This window comes from Arvicanthis niloticus, chromosome 12 (genome assembly GCF_011762505.2).
Source record: "Arvicanthis niloticus isolate mArvNil1 chromosome 12, mArvNil1.pat.X, whole genome shotgun sequence".
NCBI classification, from domain to species: domain Eukaryota; kingdom Metazoa; phylum Chordata; class Mammalia; order Rodentia; family Muridae; genus Arvicanthis; species Arvicanthis niloticus.
Genome location: NC_047669.1, coordinates 75,479,345 through 75,502,201, shown reverse-complemented (window position 1 = coordinate 75,502,201; position 22,857 = coordinate 75,479,345). Strand labels below are relative to the sequence as shown.

Below are 22,857 nucleotides of genomic sequence, written 5' to 3'. Positions count from 1 at the left end.
CTAAACCCCACCCCCACCCCAGAGAAATACAGCACAAGACACTCCTGCAGGAATCCCTGGCAGATTGTCCCCAGCCTACCCTCCTACCTGGAAATTCCTGTCTCTAACGCTGAGGTGTACTGTTGCCAACTGGTCATGTAGTTGATCTGCTCCTAGCTTGTGTAATTAACCTCAACAAGTGGCCATATCTGGCAGGGAAATTCAACCATGGGCTAGGCTAAGAAGTCTCAGCTGTACCATTCAGCTTGGCACGCCACCCCTTCTCCCTTTACCTCCCCTGCTTGAGGATGAAACAAGGCCAGTGTCACTCCCTTCAGAAGGCCATGGTGGCCAGATGGATGTAGTACCACAGAAAGGGCAGAGCTTGGCCTCTAGGAGGGCCTCTGTGGTGGTCGTGAAACACCGTCTTAGATACCAGATTCTCTTAAGCATTCAGGCAGAGAGCAACATCTCTGTGAAGCATCTGCTCACTGCTCACTGTGACCCCGCCCAGGATACTCAACAAACACAGGGGCAGCTGGTCCAGTGGAGCCGATCCGTGGCACGCAAAGTGGAACTCATAGATGAGGGGACGAAAATCTATGCTAAGCCACGGCAATCCTGGTCTTATATGATGAAATCTAACCAGCCTGGAACATCTGTGTACAGTGCCAGGCCTTTGGGCTCATAATCTACCCTGAGCCTTGCTCAAGACTTCTGTCCTGGCAGAGGTGACATGGTGGCTTCCCCCATCCTCTCTCTCCTGCCTCAAGTGTGAAGCAGGATATAAGACACACAGTAAAGACCCCTGCCAGCCTTTTCTGTTCCACCCAGGAGCCCCGTATACCTTGTATCCACTGCATGTCAGGCCTGCGTTTCTTTTTGCCAAGACGCACTTCATTCGGAGAAAGAAAGAGCGCTCGATCTCATACTCTGGAAGCAGAGACGCCGTTAGACAGGAACTATCCTGCTTGTGTCCCCAACAGCCCCCAACCTTGCACCCACAAATCCCCAGGGCAGACAGTGCATCCAGATGCCTCCTCGCCCACACCCAGACCCTGACCCACGGTGCCCTGCCAACAACCAAAGTCTAAGTGGGGAAGGTCCATCCTGGCCAGATCATCCTGGTACAGTGTCCAAGACTTTGAAGAAAAGCAGCCTGAACCATGACCATAGCAAGAACCTTGGAGACCAGTGGGGTCAGCCTGACAGACTCCCTCACAGGCCAGAGAGGAACTGGGTGCCAAGGTGGCTCTTGAAAAGGCTCAGAAGCATCTACTTTCTTCAAGGCAGCAGATACCAAATGCCAGGTACAACTTAGCCCCTGTCCCTGGCAGAGGGAGACAGACACAGTCGCCTCCTGGCAGCTACGTGGTGGGCTCTGGAACACTATAGCTTGGTAAGATGATTGTCATCTTAGAACCCCCTTCCCCAAGTCTTTCTCTCCAGGGCTCAGACTTTACCTGCTGAGCCATCTACAGGCCTTTGCCTTCCTTTTCCATCCCTCACACAGGGAAGTTTGGCCACACCATTAAAGGTAGCCCCAGGTACAAAGGAGACCCAAAACAGTCAGCATGCCTCACAGGACTGCCAGGGGAGCTGACAGGCTGGGGCCTCTAGAATACACTGTGTCTTCCTGCACTCTTCAGAACTATAATGTAAAAGAGGTGTGTGTGTGTGTGTGTGTGTGTGTGATGCCCAGGGTTCCCAAACTAATCTGTGCCATGGCACATAACCTAAAGCCCCTGCTCAGAATACTTCCACATGCAAAAAATAGATTACAAAAAGAAACCAGCTATGTGGGCAAAGAATTACCAACATCTTTAAACATGGCAATATGAATATAACTAACTGTCCATTTACTGTGTTAAATTAAGATTCAGTCACAGGCCTCACTACTCAGAAAGTTTCCAAGTATTCACCCCATACATCTTTTTAAATATCTGTAACATCCGTGGCAACAAAGCCAAGGTTCTAATGATCCCAGCATGGTCAAAAGCCTCCAATCATGTGCAAGTGACATGCAAAATTACACAGATATAATTTCCCCCTGGTATCTAGCATTCTCGAGCCCCTGGTTCTGTCCTCGGAAGAAGCAGGCGGGCCTAGGCTCGCAACAGGCTATGCTGGCATTTTGAACCAGGAGCATGTGAGGGGAACAGCCTGTGATCCAATGCTGAATAGCTTATGGCACACAGTAGGGACTCTATAACTGTCTACCAAAAACACAGAGGCAGCTGGGAGACAAAGAATGAGCACTCGGCCTGTAAGTGCAAAGCCCTGGGCTTGATCCGCACCAGTGCAAGCAAGCAGCCCCGAGGCCCAAGTGTAGCTGCTGTTAATAGTGCTGTTAATCTGACCCAAACCCACACTGGCAGGTGTGGGAAGCCGATTTGAACCCTCAGAGTCAGAGTATGACCTTGCTTCATTCTGGTTTACCCGTGCTGTGGAGGACAAACCTTGGAGCAGGTGATGGTGGAGCGGTGGGTGGGCGGTCAGTACTGCTGTCATCTCGTCATGGTCAGAAGGATGTATGTATTCATAAATACTGTTGCCTGTGAGCTCCACCTGCCAGGGGACGGAAGGATCAGACATGTCACAGGTCTCTCCAGAGTGGGTGCAAGGGGAGAGAACACAGACCAGGTGTGCCACAGGCTCACCTCATGTGGGGACAGGACTCTGCTCTCTCCTTGAAGCTCACACGTTGGCCCAATGCAAAGAAGGAAAAGAGCTCCTCTTTGCATAGCTCTGAACTGTGCCCCCAATCCTCACCCCCCGAAAAAGCCAAAGGCACAGGCTTGGGCTTCCAGAGGGTTCTAAGTGGACAAGGTATACAGGACAATAGACACACTGAAGGGTGGAGGTGGCACTCAGGGTTGGAGGCTTGAACAGTGTCCTTCAGACAGAGAATGTCTTGGAACACTAAAGCAGCCTGTCTCTCTGTCACATACGTGCCACGTAAGTGGAATAGCCAGCTGGAGACCAGCTGCCCTGACTGTTCTGCACCCTCTGGAGAGCCATGTCCACTCAAGGCTGACCAGCTGAGAACCACAGAGGAAGACTCCCGTGCCACTCAGACAATGGCCCTTCTGTGTCAGCACTGAACCATGCCCCAGGCACAGCCAGAGCTCCTTGGTGTTGCCAGGAATATGACTCTGACCTTCCTGGTTCAAGCTTACTGTGTGGACCCACCCAGGGTGTGACTGGTTCCCTCTGCATGACCTGTGACCTATAGAGGGGTGGGGCTTAGGCAACAGGAAGCAGCCATTGCTTCCCAAGGTCACTATCTCAACGTTTAGACATCCCAGAAACACCCCACAGGGAACTCCAGAGCAGGACCTAGGCAACAGCTATGCTGGACAGGACCCTGGAATAGACTCCTATGCAGTAGTAATGGGTCTTATTTTTAGAACTACAATCCAAAGAGTTGAGTCAGCATATCTAGTATTATACTAGGAATGGCGGTATTAATTCCATCAGAGTCAGTGGGCCTCAAAGCCCAGTCAGTGTAGGGAGAAACTCTGCACTCACAAAGTGCCCTCAGTGGCAAGAGCCTTAGGTGGATCTGAAGACCTCTCAGCGCAGGCAGAGGGTAAACCGAGGCAACAGGGAGGCTGTGCAGCTGGTGCTACGCCTGGCTTCAGATACTGAGTGGTCACACCTGGTGCTGAGAGCTGTGGATCACAGGATCTTCTGCCCAAGGATCTGACTGTGCCACCTCCAGAAGCAGCCTAGTGATACAGTTTCCCTGCACTCACAGCTTCCTTAGCATCAGCCCCAAGGCCAAGAAGCAAAGGAGGGGCGACTCTGCTTCCCCATCCTCTGTAGCCAGCTCTTCCAGTTTGTCAGGGCATGTGGCTTACTTTCCCTTCTGACACAAACCATGTTTCTAAGCCTTACCTCACAGACAGCATCTGCCACTCTACTTTCTTCATCATCCCTGGAATCTTTGCTTCCAATATTATACAAACAGGACCAGGGGGAGGGGGATCCAGGCAGAGAGCTCCTCCCTGCCACCTACTTAACCCTCACACTCTAAACCTGAGGCTTCACACCATCCCCAGCGCAGACCTGCCTCTCTGAGACTACAGGGCCTGATTCAAAACCACATCTGAGTTACAGTTGGTTCTCGGTTACTTGTTTATCTGTGTGTGCTTGTGTTTGTGCCTGTGCAGGGGGAAGGCACACACAAGTGGAGGCCAGAACAACTCGTTAGATTTGAGTCTCTCCTTCCACCGTATGGGTTCCAGGAGTTGAACTTGCCTGAAAAGTGAGGTCACCAGCTTTGATGGCAAGCACCCTGACCACTACACCATCTCCCCCCACCCCCACCTCCGGCCAGGTGATTTTATTAAAAAAAATAAAGAAGAAAAATTAATCATTTTTCCTGCACTACACTCTTGTTAATTCCTAAAAAGTTTGAATAACCAGCTGCCTTGAAACCAGCTGTTTGAGACAGTTGCCCTTCTCTGAAGGTGTCTGGGGCGGGGCCCCGGGAGGGTTCACTGTGCAGGCAGTGGAAAGGCCCAAGTCAACAGTTCAAACAGTAACTCCTTCTGGTTTTGCTTCCTTCCCTCCACCAACTCCCTGTCCATTCACACACACACACACACACACACACACACACACACACACACACACACACACGTCCACCCTCCTGTCCAACACCGTCCCCCAATCCACCTTCTCCCCCATCCACTGGCTTATTCCAATGGCTTATTTAGAAACAAACCAGAGGTAGAATGGATTTTATATTGTCCGATTCCTTTGCTTTTTTTTTCTGAAGGAAGTAAGCATTTAATCTTGGTTGAAATTCCGTTTGAAAAAAAAAAAAAAAAAAGTATTCAAGTGATGTCTCTGCAGACAAGCATCTTCAGAGACTCTGCTGAAGACCCAGCTGCCCTTAAACTAAACTGCTTCGTCTGGTTTCAAAGCTTCTGTTCTCATGACAGGCGGGAGTATAAGCTGATCTAAGATTTGTGGGTGAAGGACTTGCTGTTTGTGAGCTCTGGGGTCCATTATAAAACGCATGGGGTTGTCCAGGAACCCCAATAACCTTTAAACAACGGAAATGTCTTCATAGAAAAAATATGGAGTAATATATAACAGTGTGGACCTTAACTCAAAATTATGGCTGACGTGGTGTTTCCTGTATTTATATATGTGTCCATGCTTTTAAATGCTGAAAGAAATGCAGCTATATTACCCCAGTCCCCAAAATACATGTAACTCTAAAGATATGTATTTGTCTCAACAAAACTCCCCAGGTCTCTCATCTCAGCCATATTAAACCAGGACTTCAATAGTTCCAGTGTCTGTGAAAAGCTGCTGGCCACAAAAGCAATGGTGTTCCCACTAAGAGCGTTTTAATGCTTTGCTGAATAAGTTTCTTCCTGCCCAGAAAGCTGATATGATAAATTTGATGATAAAGGGTCTGTGTGGAAAAGGCAGAGTCTCTCAGTCTCTGAGAAGCGTGCACAGCTCTGCCTGGGCACTTTGCTGAGTCTAGCAGATGAAGCATTTTAAATTAAGATGGGTTGGGATTCAGGATTCGAGCTATGTACAAACATGAGTCATTGCCCTTAATTCCTGAAGTGGAAGAATTCTGGCTCGTGACCTTGAACAGCATGGCTGCTGTTTTTATTAGCCAGTCTCTGGCATCCTTCTCAAATATTCCATTTTTCTTTATGTGTCTCATAAACAGCTATTTCACATATGTGTACACGTCTTTGAACGTGAGTATTGGTTACCTAGACATCGTGGAACATAACTTCGTTAGATTTAAACCACATGGAAACTTAAAATGTACACACAGCTCTATTTTCCCTTCATTGCTATTTTTAAACCAGAATTGGACAGCAGTGATCACATTTGTTTGCTAATTGGAAAGCAAAATAAAAGAGAAAACTCATCCCTGATAAACAGATTTCTTATTCCAACCTTTATTTTTAAAATGTAATAATGGTCTTTAAACGGAGAAGAACTTACTACACATGAAGAATTATTTTTACCTCAAATAGATCATTCTGACAATCCCTTTCTGTGAGCTTTCACACAACCATGGCTCGGAGCAGCGTGTGCTCCCCATGGCCCTCTACTGCTGACTGTAACCTGGACTCCAGGGTAGCGTCATCTGCTGATGACGCCACTGACTATAACCTGGACTTTCTGTGAACATAGAATGGCACCACGAAACTAGAACCTATGAAAGACTCTGGCTGTCACTCATCAGAAAGTACTAAGCGTACTCCAGAAAGTCTCACTAACACTACTTCACTGTATTTTGCTGTTCCAGGGATCAAATTCAAGGCCATTCAAGGCCTCATGCCTAACACTAAGCTACACCCCCATCTCTAGTGATCTTGTTTAAGAACCAACTGTAAATCAATTTAATAAATGAATGTTTTTTGTCATATTGACCTCACAGTCGCTACTTGCAGAAATAACTTCCAGGATGGAAAACATGGTTGCTGTTGTTGTTGTTGTTGTTTTGGTTTTGGTTTTTTAAGACAAGGTCACTCTGTGTAGCCCTGGCTGTCCTGGACCAGACTGGCCCAGAACTCAGAGATTCTCCTGCCTCTATCTGAGTGTTGGGATTGAAAGTATGTCTCACTACAGTCCAGCATGCAAAATATGTTTTTAAAGAGTAGTTGGCTGGGTATCCCATTTAATACTTCTCCTTATGTACACCACAGATCTGCCTGCCTTTCCTTCTCCTCTGTGGCTTTAATTGAGAGCAAGAGATAGGGTTGGGGTGGGGGTGGGGAATTTTGTTGTTGCTTATTTAAATAGCTCACTGGGGATCCCTAGACACCAGACACCAACAAGGATATGCCCAGCAGCAGCAGCAGCAGCAGAGTTACTATGTCTTTAACGTTGCTGACTAGAACTCACAGCTTCACATAGGAATCAGGAAGAAACCAGTTGTTCCGCAGTTGGTCTGGCTTCAGTCTATTTAATCTTTCTTCAGGGGATGCAGAATCAAAAGGTATCCCCTACAGCCTTCTTGCAACATAGTAGCATGTGGTCCCTCTCCCCTTTCAAAAGTGATGCTACCAAGTTTTATTTCTGAGCCTGATCAAAAGGAAACCTGATACACAGCTCGTGAGGTTGCCTAGCTTTTCTTCAGCGGAGTTAATCAGGAGCAGGATGCAGCTCTGTCACCTAGACCAAGCTTTGGTAGTTCTTAATTAGAGTGTTCATAGTCAATCCATCCCATTTCCCACATGGAAACCGAAAAAAATGACCAGGAGGCGCTGCCTGGTGGACCAAGCCACCTACTGGAAGCAGTGGATAGTCCTAGGCTTCCCCCAGGACCTAGGCAGAGCCACCACATTCCAAATAACCTGCCAGTTCCAGCAGATACCCATCAAAGGCTCTATCTAGCCTGGGTTCAGATGCTGCTGCTAATAAGTTAGAAGATGGTTGTTCAATCCCTGCCTTCAGAGAGGGTAGGAGGCCTTACTTTATTATTTAAATTATGGTTCTGGGACATGAAGGGCCTGTCTAACCAGACAATGAAAACTGTAAGACTGATTTGTTTTGATTGCTAGGAAGCTCAGATCTAAGTTTAATATTCAATAATAGTGACTTTATTACTTTAAAAGTTTGCTGATTGGTCAGCCTAAAGGTGCATGAAACGTTTTGGTATATTTATAATGCTGTAGCAGTGGTTTTACAGTAGTTTTTGCAGATCACAAGTGAAAGTGAAAAATCACCTGATTGAGGTCATTTGACCACAGATCAAGTCAAGAGTTATGATAAACCAATCTGGGTACAGTTAAAGGGCCCTAACTGTTTCTGCATATGATAATCTAGAAATTCATAGAACTATAACCACAGAAATGTGGTTATAGATACAACCTCCCTCCCTCTCTCTTCCTCTCCCTTCCTCTCCTTCCCTCTCTCTTCCTCTCCCTCCCTCTCCCTCTTCCTTCCTCTCCCCCTCCCTCTTTCCCTCCCTCCCTTCTTCTCTCCCTCCCTCTCTCCCTCCCTTCCTCTCTCCCTCTCCCCTCCCTCTCTCCCCCTCTCTCCCTGTCCCTCTCCCTCTCTCTCCCTCTCCCTCCCTCTCCCCCTTCCTTTTCTTTCCTGTTTTGGGGATTAGTGCTCTTACTGCTCTACCTCTGAGCCCTGCTCCCGGCCCTATAGACTAGTAAATCTCATGTTGTCAACAGTATTTCCAGTCCTACAAGTGTGTCAATCCTATGAGTCAAATAGGTACAAGAGTTAAGCCTCAGTGAATTATATTCAGAAGAGCTGATGTATTTTAAGAAAGAAGAGAGGAAGAGGAAGAGGGGAAGGGGAGTCGAGTGGAGGAAGAGAAGAGGGAGGAAGGGAGGGAGGGAGAGAGAAGGAGAAACTGGGAAATTAGAAACCTCATTTTTGCTTAACTACAGGAGGAAGCCCTCGGTGTCTCTCAGGGCACATTCTCTATGTCTGTCACTAATTCCAGTGTCTTCCATCATTGGCTACACTGACAGCTCATAATGTAGAGAGACATTAAGTTCCTACCTATATAAAAAAAACTGTGACTTCCCAAACGAGGTTCTAATATTCGTGTTTACAGCCATAGACAAACGTTCCTCTGCGCCTTAGTCGGAGAAGCGTCTCTTTGCACTGGGAGGATGGTGGCTGCGCAGACTCATGGCTGCTCAAGAAAATAAGAAGTAACATTGGCGTCCCAGCTCTAAACAGGTCACTTCCACCATCTCCTCTCTAAGGGTCAGGAGAACCAGAACCGTGGAAGAGGGAACTGGAAAGAGCATAAGAGGCAGAAGATGAAGAAAGGCTGCAAACCCATCTTCTAGATGAAGCCCAACTGCAATCCTGAGCTCATAGCAGCTGAGGTTGCCACTATAAAATGCCTTTGTGCTGGATCTGCACAGAATGGGCCTATCAACCCATAGGCTGGAATACAGGCATGGGTGAGGGAGGGACTTGGAGGGCCTACCCCCTCCCCCCCAGCGCTGAGCGACTGGTTACTCATCACTGAGAGGACAGTCTTTGCCTTTACTTGTCTACGCCCTGTGAGTCTGCCAGGCTCCAGTGAGTAGCTTCAGGCCAGCACTCACACAGAAGCCTCCAGTAAAACCCAGTGGGTCACGAAAGAAAACAAGGCAGATAGGAATGTGGGAAAGGTGTTCACGGTGGGGCATAAGAGGCAGTGAGGGGTAGAGTAGTCAGACACATTAAACACACATGAAATCCGTCACAGAACAAGGTTTTTTCAGTGTGTCTTGTGACCAGAGAGAGCCATGGATGGAGTAAATAGGACTGACCTTTCAGCCTCTCCCTGGCCAGATGTGCCTTTAGCCACCTAGCAAACAAGCAAGCTGAGACAAGCTGAGCCCAGTTCTTCTTCTAAGGAATGGCACTCTAGAAAAGTTCTGAAGAAATCAAGACCCTGCGAACAGTAGTGAGCTGAATTTTATGGCTTTCTGTCACAGAGTGTAAAATGTTTACTGAAGCATCGAACTGGAGAAAAAGAAAAAAAACCCTCAGGAAAAATGACCCTGAATTCCATGGGAACAACCGATGAACCCGCTCTTCTCTTTTAGTTTCCCCAGGGTACATGCTACACAATTTGAAAGAGAGCTTGCCTCTTGATCCCACAGCAATGCCTGATACCACAGGCAAGACAGTGACCATGGGCAGAAAGTCCCTCTTAGGAAAGTTCCTTTTGGTACCACCTCACATTACTAAGTGACAGATCAGGAAATCTGCCTTTAAAAAGATTGTAAAATGTGATCTCAAAACAGGGCTGACCACAGCTGAGACGGACTGACATTAACCTCAAAGAAAAAAAAATGTAAGGCGAGGAAAGCCCACGGAGGGGACTTTACAAGTACAGATTATGTTCATTTATAAAAGCATACATAAAAGGTTGGGCAATGCTGTCAGGGTAACATTTAATGTTTCAATGGCCCGTGGAATCAGACAATACCTACCTGGGACAAGCCCAGATGGACAGAAGCGGTCTCAGATATATACATGATTTTGCCATCAGAGGCCACCACAAACACAAATCCGTCTAGGGTCTGTAAAGAGAAAGAGGCAGTGTGAGAGACTTCAGTTAGACACCTTGCAGTGAATCCAACAACCAGAAGACTCTGGACTGGAGGAGTCTATTAAAATGAGGAGGAGGGTGGGTAATTGCTTTGGGGGGAGGGTGTTTGCTTAGCCTGCCTGGGGGCCCTGAGACAAAACTATATATGTGCATATTTGCTGCTTGAGAGACTAAAAGCCCAGGGCCATAAGGACTGCAGGTAACAATGCTCGGAGCCGATTCCCAAGCCAAGCTCTCAAATGCTTTCAACGCATTTTTACAACAATCTCACATCCACAGTACAGAGACTACACAAAACATTTGAGAAGTCCTAACCAGCTCAGCTCGACATGGCTTTATTGTTCGGCCTTATTTAGCACTTAGAACGAATCCGAATCCGGCATTCTATGGTTCTTAGGGGAGCATCTACAGCTCCACGGGCTACTTAATGTGGGAATTGGCAGTGGCTTATACCACTAGGACCAACGCTTTATTTGCCACGGTTTTCTAGTTACCCCTAAGTACCGTTAGAATAATAAATTCCTACCATTGCCATTCACTGGGAAATAAAACAAAATGTTCGATTATTCTACCAGACCGTGTCTACAGAATCAAGCATTTAGACTTTGAAACAGATCAAATGACCTTTGCCAAAGTCAAGAAGAAAAGAGTATCGGACTTCTGAAAAATGCAAACGAACCCAGTGAAATTCTGATTTCTGTCTGAGTTGGCTAACCTTCCAGAAATAATATGAGATTGTAAAAAGCGATCCAGACAAGAAAGAGAATAACAACTGCACCACCAAGGACAAAAAGACTAAATACTTTTTGAAAAGAAAAAACTATACTGTATGTACTCATTCGTATTTTAAGATCAGGAACTTTAAAGAGGGGGGGACAATAAAGTTGCTAAAAGCTCCATACAAACTCACAATTGTACACCCATAAAAATATCCCAAATTAATTTCTGGCTACGAATTCTATTTTTACAACATGTAATTGAAACCAGATTACTGTTGGGTTTCTTCAAAAAACACTCCTTTAAAGGGGTGGGATGGTCAAAAGAGTGAAGAAGAATTAAAATGTGAAGATATTCATAACCTTCTGCTGTATCAAAGTTTGCTACCAAAATTCTTTGTCATCTAACCTGTCATTACCTTCATTACAGTACGGGTAAAAATCACTTTTAAAAATGTTTCTCCGTTTTTTAACTCAGCTATGTTGTATTTTTCCTAACGGAATCAGTGACATTTCAAATATGAAAACCAAAGATCAATTTCTAATGTTTTAATCTGAATGCTGGACTCGAAATTCGTTTAAGGAATGACAAATGGATCTCTCATTGTATCTAAGGAAATGAGTGGACATTTAAAAAGTTACGATTAAAAATTGAAAGTTGGCTTCAGTAACTTAAACAAACAAACAAAAACTTGTTCTCAAAGAAAGTGTGGAGTGTCACCAACTAAGGAATTACCCACGCTAAAGACATCTAGGGCATTCACACTGCCCACCGGGGTTCTCCTTAGATGTACCTGACATGAATGTCACTGTATGAAGGCGTTTGAAATACGCAAAACAGCCGGCTCCTAGCTGCCACCGTGGAGTCCGCAGGCTTGCGGCTGCCACCCTACTTGGCAGCCACAAAGTTCGCTAAGGCCCCAAATACAACCCACCTCCCCAGGATGTGCAGTTTGAAGGCTACACCCAGGATTTGTGGCAAAGCTATTCAAAGATCTGGAGGACTGTGTTGTTGTTTGCTGGTCTTTGACTTTCCCACCTAAGCCACTAGGGCTATCCGCGAACCTTTTTTTTTTTTTTTTTTTTTTTTTTTTTTTTTTTTGAAAACACAAAACAGAGGAAGGAAATGCAAAATAGCCATCCGTGGGCATTTTTCGGTGGCAGAGACAAATGACAGGAGTACGGGGAATGAATCGCACCGTTGATGGGATTCTGAGGCGGGCATTTGAGATGGGAGAGAGGCGGCCCTGTCCTCAGCTACCCCAGCCGCTGCAGTGGAAGTGGCCGCGGGCTCCAGAGTTGCCCAGTTACAACCGCAACCCGGACGCGCGCGTGAAGTCGAGATGGTGATAGAGGCTCGGGAAGCCCAATGCCTGAGGACCCCCCTATTTGAGTTATTGATAATGGGCCACAAAACTGGACTCCAACTCTGGTTGCGACCCCGTGGGTGTTATTTACAATTTCCATGTCTTCAATTTCCCTCTCAGAATAAAATGGGGAGCTCTGGGTTTGCAGCGAAGTGAAAAAGTTTTGAAAAGAAGCAAGCGAGCGTAGTGTGGGGTTGGGGAGCAAAAAAAAGGCGAGGATTCGCATTCCGCTTCGGTCACCTCAACTCCTGCAAAGCTATGGAGCCGAGCTCGGTCTCCACGACAGTGACTGGTCTAGGTCTGTCACCGAGAGAAGCAAAAGTGCCAAGGACTTAGTCCCGCTCTGGGCGGTGTGTCCCAGACCTAGAAACTCGTGTGGTGCTGGCGGGGTACAGGGTGTAGATATCGCTGGCCTGACTCTGCACTCTTGAGTTTTAAGATTCATGCCTGGGTCCTGACCAGATGCACATCAGATCCCTGCGCCCCAGTTCCCAGTCCCTTCGCCCCCCACTTCTGCGGCCTGGAGGCGCCGCAGGGAACCCTTCTCACACTTGTCCCGTGGCTCTACCTGCAGCAAATGGGATCCCAGCTCTTTGGCCACGCTGTCCAGAGGCCCTGTTCTGCTTGGCTGTCCCCACGCGTCTCCTAGACCTGGGACAAGGGAATAAAGCAAATAATTTAATCGCAGCACTCATAGACGCCAGGGCTCCAGGCCAGGCACGTGGAAATCCACCCACCTGGACCCTGTGCGCCCTCCGCTCCAACCTCCACTGCATTCCCCGCCCCCCCCGCGCCCCCTCCCGCGCCGCGTCCTCTCTGACACCCCTAAATGGGGGCTTAAAAACCTGAATGCCCAAAGCGGGGGAGGCATAGCGTGCCTTTAATCCTAGCACTAAGGTGGAGGAGGTAAAGGCTGGAGGATCTCTGAGTTCGAGGCCAGGTTGATCCAAGAGTGAGTTCAGCTAACCAGGACCACAGAAAAATCCTATCTCAAATAAGAGTGCACACACTCACGCAACACGGCAAGCACACACAAATAAACAAAACAACAACAACAAAAGCCCGAGGACAAACTTCCACAGGGCTCCCAGTTCTGGGGTCCCCCTCCCCGTTCCATCCCAATCTCGTCAGGTCCATTGCTCCCGAGGGTTGCTGACGTCCTCATGGTTCTAAAATTGCTGTTTTATTTGAAATGCCACAAGGTAATCTAATCTGCTTTAAAATTGGCCATCCGGGAAGCCAAATCGGGGTATCGATTTGGCCCTAAATCCTCCCTGGAGGATCTGCGCTGCCGCCCTCTTCCCACTTCATCGAGCACAGCCCACAAAGATGATCAGGTCCTGAGACCCCGGATTCTGGGCGCTTAGTTTCTCCCGGAACGGGTCCTTTTCAACCCCAGAGTTCCAGGCTCACTTGGTTTGCTTTTCTGGGCACTTGACTCTTCTCCCCATCCCCTCTATCTACAGGGGATCCCTTAAGAGCCTAGGCTTCCTACCATCTCCCTTCTATCCCAGAATGCACGCGGGGAAAGAGAGCCAGCCTTCCGAGTCTCCCTCTCCCCACGCCTGCGGAGGACAGGCAGAGGCTTTTCTCTGCCCTCTTCGGAGGCTGGTGAGCAGAGCCTCAGCCGGAGCTCTGAGCTCGAGCACCTGAAACGCTCTTTCCCAGAATAGAGCCCAGCGGGTGCTTCCTCTGGGGGACCGCAGGCTAGGCCAAATCTCTACTTGCCCGTGTGCCTTAAGCGTGGGGCCACTGGTCAGGGGCCTCAGACACTCTAAGCACGCACCCTGGCCAGCCTTAGCAAACCTTGTGGCCACAAAACCCCTCAATATGGACAGCTTTAAGTGGATTCCCTAAGAGTCACTGCTGACGGCGGCCTCTGATCCTCCAACCTAGGAAATAGAAAACGGACCTTGAAGTACAGTACAGGCGTCCTGGGAACTGAAAGGGGGAAACCTCTAATTTCTGCTCCTAGAGAGAAGTGGCTATTAACACGTACCCTCCAGTGCCAGGCAAGGGCGTAGCTCATTATCCCTGGCCCCTTTGCCTCCACCGACCAGCAAGGGTGGGTTTGTATCCGCTCCCCTCCAAGCATCCCACCTAATCCACCCAGAGCACCGTTTGCTTTGGGCTGGGTACTTTGTTTTGTGGAGAGGAAAGCTGGGTACCGAATTTTTATCCCCATTGAAACAGCCACAGAAAGAACCGAGGTGTAAACCCCCCCCCCCCCAGGTTAACAGAGAAGAACGAATTTAGTAAGGATCGAGGGAACTTAGTGTCTGAAATGGCGACTGTCCTCTCCCATGCCTCCCCAGCCTTCCTGGGTTTGGATGGTGCTCTGGCCATAGAGCCGTCCCGGCTCTATGCAAACTTGCTTCTCTTTTTCCTCAACGTTTTTGACTTTTCCCAGAGTCTTCAGGTACTCTTCCCATTCCAGAATGATCTCTCCCCAGAAGCCCCTCTCCCAGTTCCCAGAAATTCCACGGAAGGTCTTGTCTCTACAGAGCCCAGGGCACATATGACTCTTTTCCATATAATTAAAATGCCCGGATGTTTTTGTACCTTGCTAGTCTTTTCCTGTAATTTCTTGAAAATATTCCTCTTTCGGATCTGGCAAGAGGTGGCTGGGCTGCATGGGACAATTCCTTCACCCCACCCCACCCCACCCCCAGTTACCTCATCCCGGAGTAGTGGCTCTGCCAGCTAATCCATTAGGAACCGCTGCGGGAGAGGTAAAAGTATACTTTGGGCTGTACTTAGGGATGGAATAAAGTAAGATTTGTCATGAAGAGGGTCTTGGTCCTGGAAAATGATAGTATACCCCTGAAAACTGAGGCACCAGGTAAATGGCCCTTATTTAGACCCAACCAAGGGATTTACGTACTTATCTAAAAAAAATGAGGGTACCCCAGGGTTTATAGTTAATGGTGGTCCATTTCACTGGACCCTAAACCTGATCCTCCCCTGGAAGGGAGCACAAAGCCCCACCCTCACCTGCAGTTGGTCTTAAGATTGGATTCCCCAATAGCTGTCCTCTACAGGAGAAGCCAGGGAGCCCCCAGGTAGAAGGCCAGGTTGCATGGAGAGATCCAGGGAGACATTTCTGAGACAACTAGGGAGGGAGCCAAGCTCATTTCTAGTGGTTTCCTCTAACATCCTTGGGTCAGCACTTAACGCCATATTGCTTGCCCTTCAGTTAAAGCTTAGCAGCTAAATGTGGTCCCTCCACTCTTGACCCCCTGGTCAGATGGTCAACAAATGACCCGTGAGCAAGTATGAGGGTCTCAGGCTCTTGAGGGTTCCTCTAGATGCGAACCACAAACCACAAGTACCAAACCACAAAACAAGACATTTAGAACAGGACGGGAAATGGGAAATGAGTGCCTCTGGGAGGCTGGCTGTCCACCTGTGTCTCAGATGCAAGGACCCTGGGTTTGCACACACCACTGTACCAACAAGCAGGATCCTTCTGACTAGGAAGAGATGGGTCCTGATCCAATTAAGGCCTGGGTGCTGGTGAACACAGTGGGGCTCCACATCTTCTTTCTCTCACCCCTCAAACCTGGGTGTCTAAAAAGTGGTGACAAAGGGGCTCCCCATGAAGGTCTCCTGAAATTTAATGAAATTAATACCTCCCTCCTTCTTTGGAGGGGACTGTCTGGCCCCCACCCTGGCAAAGAAAGTATAAAACCCAGTTAGAGATGCCTCTCTACATCAGAGATCTGGCTTCCTGCTCCTCCCCCCCCCCACACACACACCTCACCTCTGATGTTTGAGGCATCATCTCATCAATCTTAATCTTCAGGCCACCCCAAGACCTCTAACTTTCTCAACTCTAGACCTCATCTTCTTGGGACTAAGTTAGAGAGAACTGAGTTGGGGAGCACCAGGATGAGGTGGGGAGCACCAGGATGAGGTGGGGAGCACCAGGATGAGAGCTTCTAAGCCATTATTACTGCATCTAATAGCTCCTTGTCATTCCTTCTCTGTCACCAGCCTTTCCTCCCCCAAATAGCACTCTTGTAGAGTGGGGAAGAGGACATGGTCCAGGAGAAGGCAACTTCAAGCTGGTTCCAGGCCACTGAGATTCTTCCAGATTATAAATCAAGCCTGTCAAAATGGGTGGGGGTTTGCTACAGGAGTCATCTAAATCCCAGCACCCTCACAGTATCTACCACATGGATCTGTACACCACCAACACACACACACACACACACACACACACACACACACATGAAATCCTTGCCCTGGATAAGGTTTGGTGGTTGCCAGGGCTACAGCCTCTGCAGGGTTATAAAGTTGAGACTTGAGATCTGGCTTGTTCCTCTGGACCACAGCTGTCCTTCTCCTGTGCACCAGCACCCTACCTTAGAGTTCTGCTCTCTCCCAGGTCTCTGAAAAGACCTTTCTTGGCACCCACGCCCATTTCAAATCACTGAGCCAAGAGACCAGTTTGATGGAGGCCCCAAGAAGGCCTCCTACTGGGTCTTGGGACAAGGAAGGGGTTGGCTTCAAGCTTTGGGTGTCCCACCACAAGCTAGAGTGTACACTCCTTGACCCCAGGGCCAAAGGCCCCTGAGATAGTAACCTCCAAGGCTGAATAAATACATAACCCTACTTTAAGTGTGGTACCCACCAGTGGCGCCTGGGAGAAAGCTACCTGGCAGAGCCCACAGCCCATAGGGGAAGCTCTCTTTCTGGGAGATTTATTCCCACCAGAAGTTTCTCAGTCTGCAGTGCCAAACTGTCTCTCCTCTCCAAAGCCAGCGGCTGCATAGCAGGCAGCCGCTGCACCAACCCAGGAGCGTCAGGCCTCAAAATGTAAATAAAGAAATGGCTGTAAAGAGATGGGTGTGAGCACATAGGCATAGGGCAAGAGTTTCCTCGCCAAAGTCTTGAAATAAAATAATTTTGACCTGAGGAAGCGTGACTTAAGCCCAGTGCCTGCTGGGTATTTTGACAGAGGTGAGGGGGATGTGTGCAGCTAAATTTAAACTGTAAAGAATCCAGTTGTTGGTAAAATTCAGACCTTGAACACCAACTCTCCCTACCCGTTTGTGTGTGTGTGTGGGGGGGGGGGGATGTTGCTTTCTCTTAAGTATACTGGGATGAGGCACCTATGCCTTCTCCTCTTCCCACATTAAAAGAAGGTGGAAACGGAGACTCCCTGTCCTGAGCCTAGCCTTGGGCCAGTCTCTCCTGCCAGGAATAATGTGCTGGGTCCAGAGGAAGTAAGCTTTCTCACTAATGGGAAGCTCAACAGAGGCTTTCTTGGAGGAGATGGATTGGTGAACTCTACAGCAGGGATGGCTCTGGCTCTGTCTGGTAAAAATTAGCTACCTATAGCTGCCTCATATTTAAAAGCTCCTCCAGAGGCTGGGCCACATTACCCAGCACAGCTCAGGCTATACCACAGCCCTGTTTACCCACCCTCAACCACCCACTGAAGTATGCCCCCCTCTTCCCTATTTCTAGCCCTTGTTACAGAACCAGCCTTATCAGTTTAGCATTGGAAAGAAAACAGAGGTAGAAAGGAGAGGGTCTTTAGACATGCATGAGCCAGTTGCCCCTGCCTCCTTGCCATTCAGGTGTTTCTGGGCACAGGAACAAAGTGGTTTTCCCAGTTTCTGTTGCAAGATTCCTCTGCTTTTTCTCACTTTTTTGTTGTTGCATCCACAACAACGCTGTGCAAATATGGTGTGCTCATGGGCCTGTTTTACAGAAGGCAGAACAGCCTTTACTCCCCTGGGAAAACTGGAGGCATTCCCCAAACTGCAGGACACCTCGCTGCCTGACCCTTTCCAGTTTCTCTTTCTCCTGTCTCTGTACTGCTGGAGTACAGACACCCACCATTGCCTGCCACGCAGTTACAGCATAAGCTGGACGGCTGGCTTGTCTGCCTTTGGCCTCACATTCCCCAGCTAGGAAGGGTTCCTCTGTGACAGGGGTTCTTCACTTGTGGGTCGCAACAGTACCAAAATTACAGTTATAAAGTGGCAATGAAAGTAATCTCACATCTCACAATTGGGGTTCATCACAGCACGAGGAACTGCATGAAAGGTTGCAGCACAGAGACCCGGTGCTCTGGGGCATCCCACAACACTTCCCTTCACAGTCCCAAGCTGGTCTTCTAGATTCTTCTTTACCAAGTAAACACCCTTGTTCAAGGCAAAATTGTATTTGGTGGGTGGGTTCTTGCTCAGAATCTTTTCAATTTGTGTGGGAGAACTGATCTAAAGATCCTGCTGGTGTCCAGTACTGCCCTGTCCACCAAGCCCCCTGAGAGCCACGGGCTTGATCTGACTTCAATGCAGCAGTCCTCAGCCAACCTAGTTTCCCCCCAAACAGGTTAAATCAATTACAAGAAGAACGCCTCTGGAGAAGGAAGTACGTTATTTTGCATAACAGAGGTACTTCAAAAAACAAAGACTGCTCCAGACACTGTGAGAATGGGTGTCACCACACAGAGTGAGTGGGCAGGTGAGTTCTTTACACCCTAGGCTACCCTTTTTCTGACTTCATTCCTGTGACAGCATTGCTAGAAAGGGGTGTCTGTGTTAGGGCATTGCTTCCTTCCTTATGCTGGCCCCACAATTTCAGAGCCATTTCTAGAGCTAAATGGTATCAGGCTGACCCCCACAAGGAGTATCAAGCTTTAGAGTTATCTTCTATGAAGCAGAGGTGGCCCCCGGAATTGGGCAGCATCTGAGCAAAGCACTGGAAACACTTGTTCAGGGCAGCACCCACAGAAGACCCCCTCCTGCAGGAACCCAGAACGCAGACAAGTGCTGTCTTAAGCACACCAGACTGAGAGCTTATTTAAATGGCTACTGTGCGGTACACACAACAGTGTCCGGTTTTTTGCTGGCCGGCTCCCAAACAGGAATAGTTTCCTTTACCCCAGTCCTCCCCTGCCAGCTAATCTCTGGTTTGCTTCAATTAACTGACAACATAGCATTTATTCTTTTGATAATTTCTATTTTTAAAACCAAGTATGGCTGGAGGAGGCAGGAGGCCTGATCTCCACGCCTATTTTGTAGCAAGCGGATAGGAAGGCTCCTTGCTAACACCACTAACATCAGCTAACACCACTCTTTCCGGTGGAAAGAGACCAAGGAAAAGCTGCTGTTATAAAACCCAATTCGCTTTTTAAACTTTTCACTGAGACTTCAGCCAGCAGGAAACCACCTTTGCTTCTCAGATCAAGGGGACCAAGAACTTTCTGCACAAGGGGAGAAATACCGAGGAACGTTCCTTGGTCCCAGCTGGGTATGCTTTTAGGACCGCTGGATGCCAGAGCAGAGCTCTCCCGAGGCCGGCCTGGGTCCGCCGGCGCTAACTCCCGGGCCCCTCCGGTACTAGAGGCTGTCCCGCGGACAAGACAGCTGACCTCCACTGTGGTGGAGAAAATTCAGCTAAGATTCAGACAAAGTAAACAGGCTTAGGGAAGACAGCCGCAGAGGGAGCTTACTGATTTCGGGTGTAGCGCCCCGCGGGACAGCACTGGTGGAGGAGCCCTGTGGCCGAGGGACACCTGTCGCCACCGGAGCAACGACTCTCCAAATCCCTGTCTTCCTCCGCGGCGCTGGCTTTCCAAGAGGCCTGCCCTACCAGCCCTAAAGCCTGGAGGTCCTTGTGACAACAGGCCTCGGAGCCCGGTACTTTCTGACCGTGTCAGAATCCCTCGGGCCCGGCCACAGACCCCAGACCTGATTCCCTACGGTGCCTGACCCAGCCGCCTGTCACCCGCTGGAGCGTGTCCACCCAGCAGGCCGCTATTTCCTACAAACCCAAATACGCAGGAGAGCTGCGGCCCGGTGACAACTGCTCGCTGTAGCGCTTTTAAATCCTGAAATGTTACCATCAGGCCCACCCGCCACTTTTTGAAATAATCCCTTTTCTCTTAATGCCAGTGCCCAAGCTTATCCAGTTTCTTGTCTCCTATCCATATCATCGCTTCCCAGAGCAAAGGGAGGCGAGTTGGGAAAAACAATATATACGAGAGACTCGAATCTGCTCACAAACGCTCGGCTCGGCAGCGTTGGCCTGCGGTGCGCGGGCCTTGCTGTGCATCCAGTCTCGTAGAGGGTAGAGCAGAAACAGAGAGAAATGGGAAAAAGAAGCCAAAGCAGAGGCGAGAGAGAAGTAGGGAGAAAGGAAAAAATAAAATGAGAGAGAGAGAGAGAGAGAGAGAGAGAGAGAGAGAGAGAGAGAGAGAGAGAGAGAGAGAGCGCCGGAGAGAGAGAGACTGGTGGTATGGACGGAAGAAAAGAAAGAAGTCAGTGAGAGGAGAGGGCCGGGGAAGGAAAGGGGAAAGAACAACCAGAACGAACTAGCCTGCCCGTACCAGCTTGGCAAACACCAACCCGGGGCAACGCTTGGTTTTTCCGACTCTGCCCGGGACTTATAGGTGATTGGGTCGCCTGGCCCGGCGCAGCTTGTCCCTCTCCCTTAGCTCGGGCCCTGGAAGAGGCCCCGGCGCGGCCTCCCCAGACGCGGCCACAGTAGCCAGGAGGCCGCGCGGGCTTCTCTGCGCCCCGAAGCCTCCTTCCTGCCGCGGGCTGCCCAGCTCCCCCGCGCCTCCGGACTCCCACCTGCAGCCTCACCTTCCGGGAAGACTGCGCGCATCTTCAGGTAGCTGGTGGTGAGTCGGATGATGGACGCTTTGTCCAGCTGTGAGGTGATGGCCGAAGGCAGCGGCAGCAGCTTGGCCAGCTCGTAAAACTCGCCATTTTCCTTCTCCCTCCTGGTTTTGGCCGCATTTTTGGACTTCTCCTTCATCGCGCCTCGGCTCTGGGCATATTAGACCTCGCTGCGCTCCAGGCCCGTGGAGTCGCGCTTGGGCTGCGGCAGCCGAGATGGGGACGGGGACGCCAGGGGTCAGGTGAGTCGCGGGGTGCGGGGCTCAGGCAGGTGCGGGGAAAGGGCCTGGGGCAGAACCAACGGGTTCTGCACGGGCGCCAGCCCTGAGTTCGTCGCAAACCAGCTGCGCGGTCCCCCTCTTTGCCTGAGGCCGGAGGCTGGACTGTCCGGTGTGGACCTGCTTCCAGCTCGCTCTTCTTTCTCCGGTATCTCGGGCCTCCTGGGGCTGTGGTTGGCACGAGCAGGCGGCGACCCTGTTTAGTCCTTAAAGGAGGGCTTGCACCCGCTGCCTCGAAGGCCCTCGGAAGGCAAGGGCGGCAGCGGCGGCGGCGGCCGCGGAGCCATGGAGCAGGAGCGGAGCGAGGTGGCAGTGGCCGGAGCCGAGCCTGAGCTCGGTGCGCTCTCCTGCCCTTCCCGGCAGTTCCGGCTTCCTTAACCCCGGGCGTCTGGAACCCACGATCGGTGGCGGGGCGCAGCTGCTCCGCGGTCCACGTGTGACCGAGCTGCGTTTGTTTATGGCGGACCCGCCTTCGGGCGGAGCACTGGGCTGCGCGGGGCCGCCGGGGTGGGGGGGGGGGGCAAGGGGTGGGGCCGCGGCGAGGGCGGTGAGTCTCGCCTCCGACCCCCGCCGCGGCCCGGGAGTCCCCGGCGCGCCTCCGCGTCGCCACCTCCAGGGACTATCCCCCACGAGAGACCGGCGCGCTCCCGGGGTAAGGTAAGCCGGGGTGAGAGCACGGGAAGCGTCTCGCTTACCCGCTCCGAGGTTGAGTGTCAGGGCCTGGGATGGAGGATGGGCGACCCGTGCGGCGCAGGAAGGAGGGAGGGCTGCAGGAGCTGGTTTCCACGGAGGCTCCAGGCAGGTCACCCGCGGGCGCGGCCCAGAAAAGGCGGTGCGAACAGCTGGCCAAGTGCCCGGCGAGGGGGGTGGCAATTCTAGTCCCACGCTCGCACCTTCCTTGGGTGGCCGGTTCGCGAGCCTAAAGGGGTGGCCCGAGGAAAAATTACACCTTTCCCCCAACTCATCCACACGCACACGTGCACTGAAGTGACCTTTTCGTCCCTTCTCTTTTAGAAACAAGGGTGAAAAGAGACTGTCGCCTTCTGGAGAAGAGCGAGAGGCCGTGGGCGCACGGGGTGGGCCGGAGGGCACGCGGGGGCGCTGAGCCCAAGGGGCACTAGAGGGAACAGAACAATCGACCTTGGGCCAAAGTTTCAGGGCGACCAAGGTAGAGCTAGGGTCACCCGGAACGCTGACGCGACCCTCAGAGGTGAAGCAGAGGCAGTTGGCGAAGGGAGACTTGGTCACCGCGTGCAAGCATCCTCCCACTGAGTCACACTAGGTTAAATCATTTTGTGGTGTCTTCCCCTCTCCTGAGGCCGGGATAGGTGCGGGCGCTTTAGTCCCGTCGAGCACTCGGGCGGTGGCGGTTGCCCGAACCCACCCACACTCCACTTTGGAGCCTGAATCTCCTGACACGGGTCAGATACCACTTCCCAGGCATCTTGGATCCTAGACAGAGATCCAGAGAGGTCTCTGGGAAATTCTTTTTGTAGTTGTGATCCCCGTGGCTCTCTTGGCGGCTGTAAAGTTATGGGATGCAGGAAGTCTGACCTTGGGAACCGGGTGCCGGACACGGGATTTCCAAGTCCTAGCCACTGCCCCATTCCCCCCCTCACCCCCGCCCCCCAGTCCTCTCCCAAGTCTGAGAGAAGTTTGCAAGTCGACCAGCTCCTGGTATCTGCAGACCTCCCTCCCCCGGGATGGGAGAGCTGGGCCTCCCAACCGCTTGCATGAAGCAGATTCTTCTGTCCTTTTCCTGGGACCCCCCATTTGAAAACCCGAAGTTCGAAGGCCTTCGAAATGTTG

At 50.4% G+C, this 22,857-nt stretch overlaps 1 protein-coding gene across 1 annotated transcript in view; it reads right to left on the bottom strand.

Moving 5' to 3' along the window:
- Positions 1-21,462, bottom strand: part of Sim2 (SIM bHLH transcription factor 2) — a 40,208-nt gene extending 18,746 nt beyond the window's left edge. Inside the window, exons 1-5 of the mRNA XM_034514777.2 lie at positions 20,735-21,462; positions 12,697-12,779; positions 9,927-10,016; positions 2,439-2,547; positions 827-912 (exon numbers count right to left, since the gene is read on the bottom strand). Of these exons, the coding sequence (XP_034370668.1) occupies positions 827-912; positions 2,439-2,547; positions 9,927-10,016; positions 12,697-12,779; positions 20,735-20,909 (543 nt within the window). The 5' untranslated portion in view covers positions 20,910-21,462. The remainder of the gene's footprint in view (positions 1-826; positions 913-2,438; positions 2,548-9,926; positions 10,017-12,696; positions 12,780-20,734) is intronic.
- Positions 21,463-22,857: the final 1,395 nt, after the last annotated feature.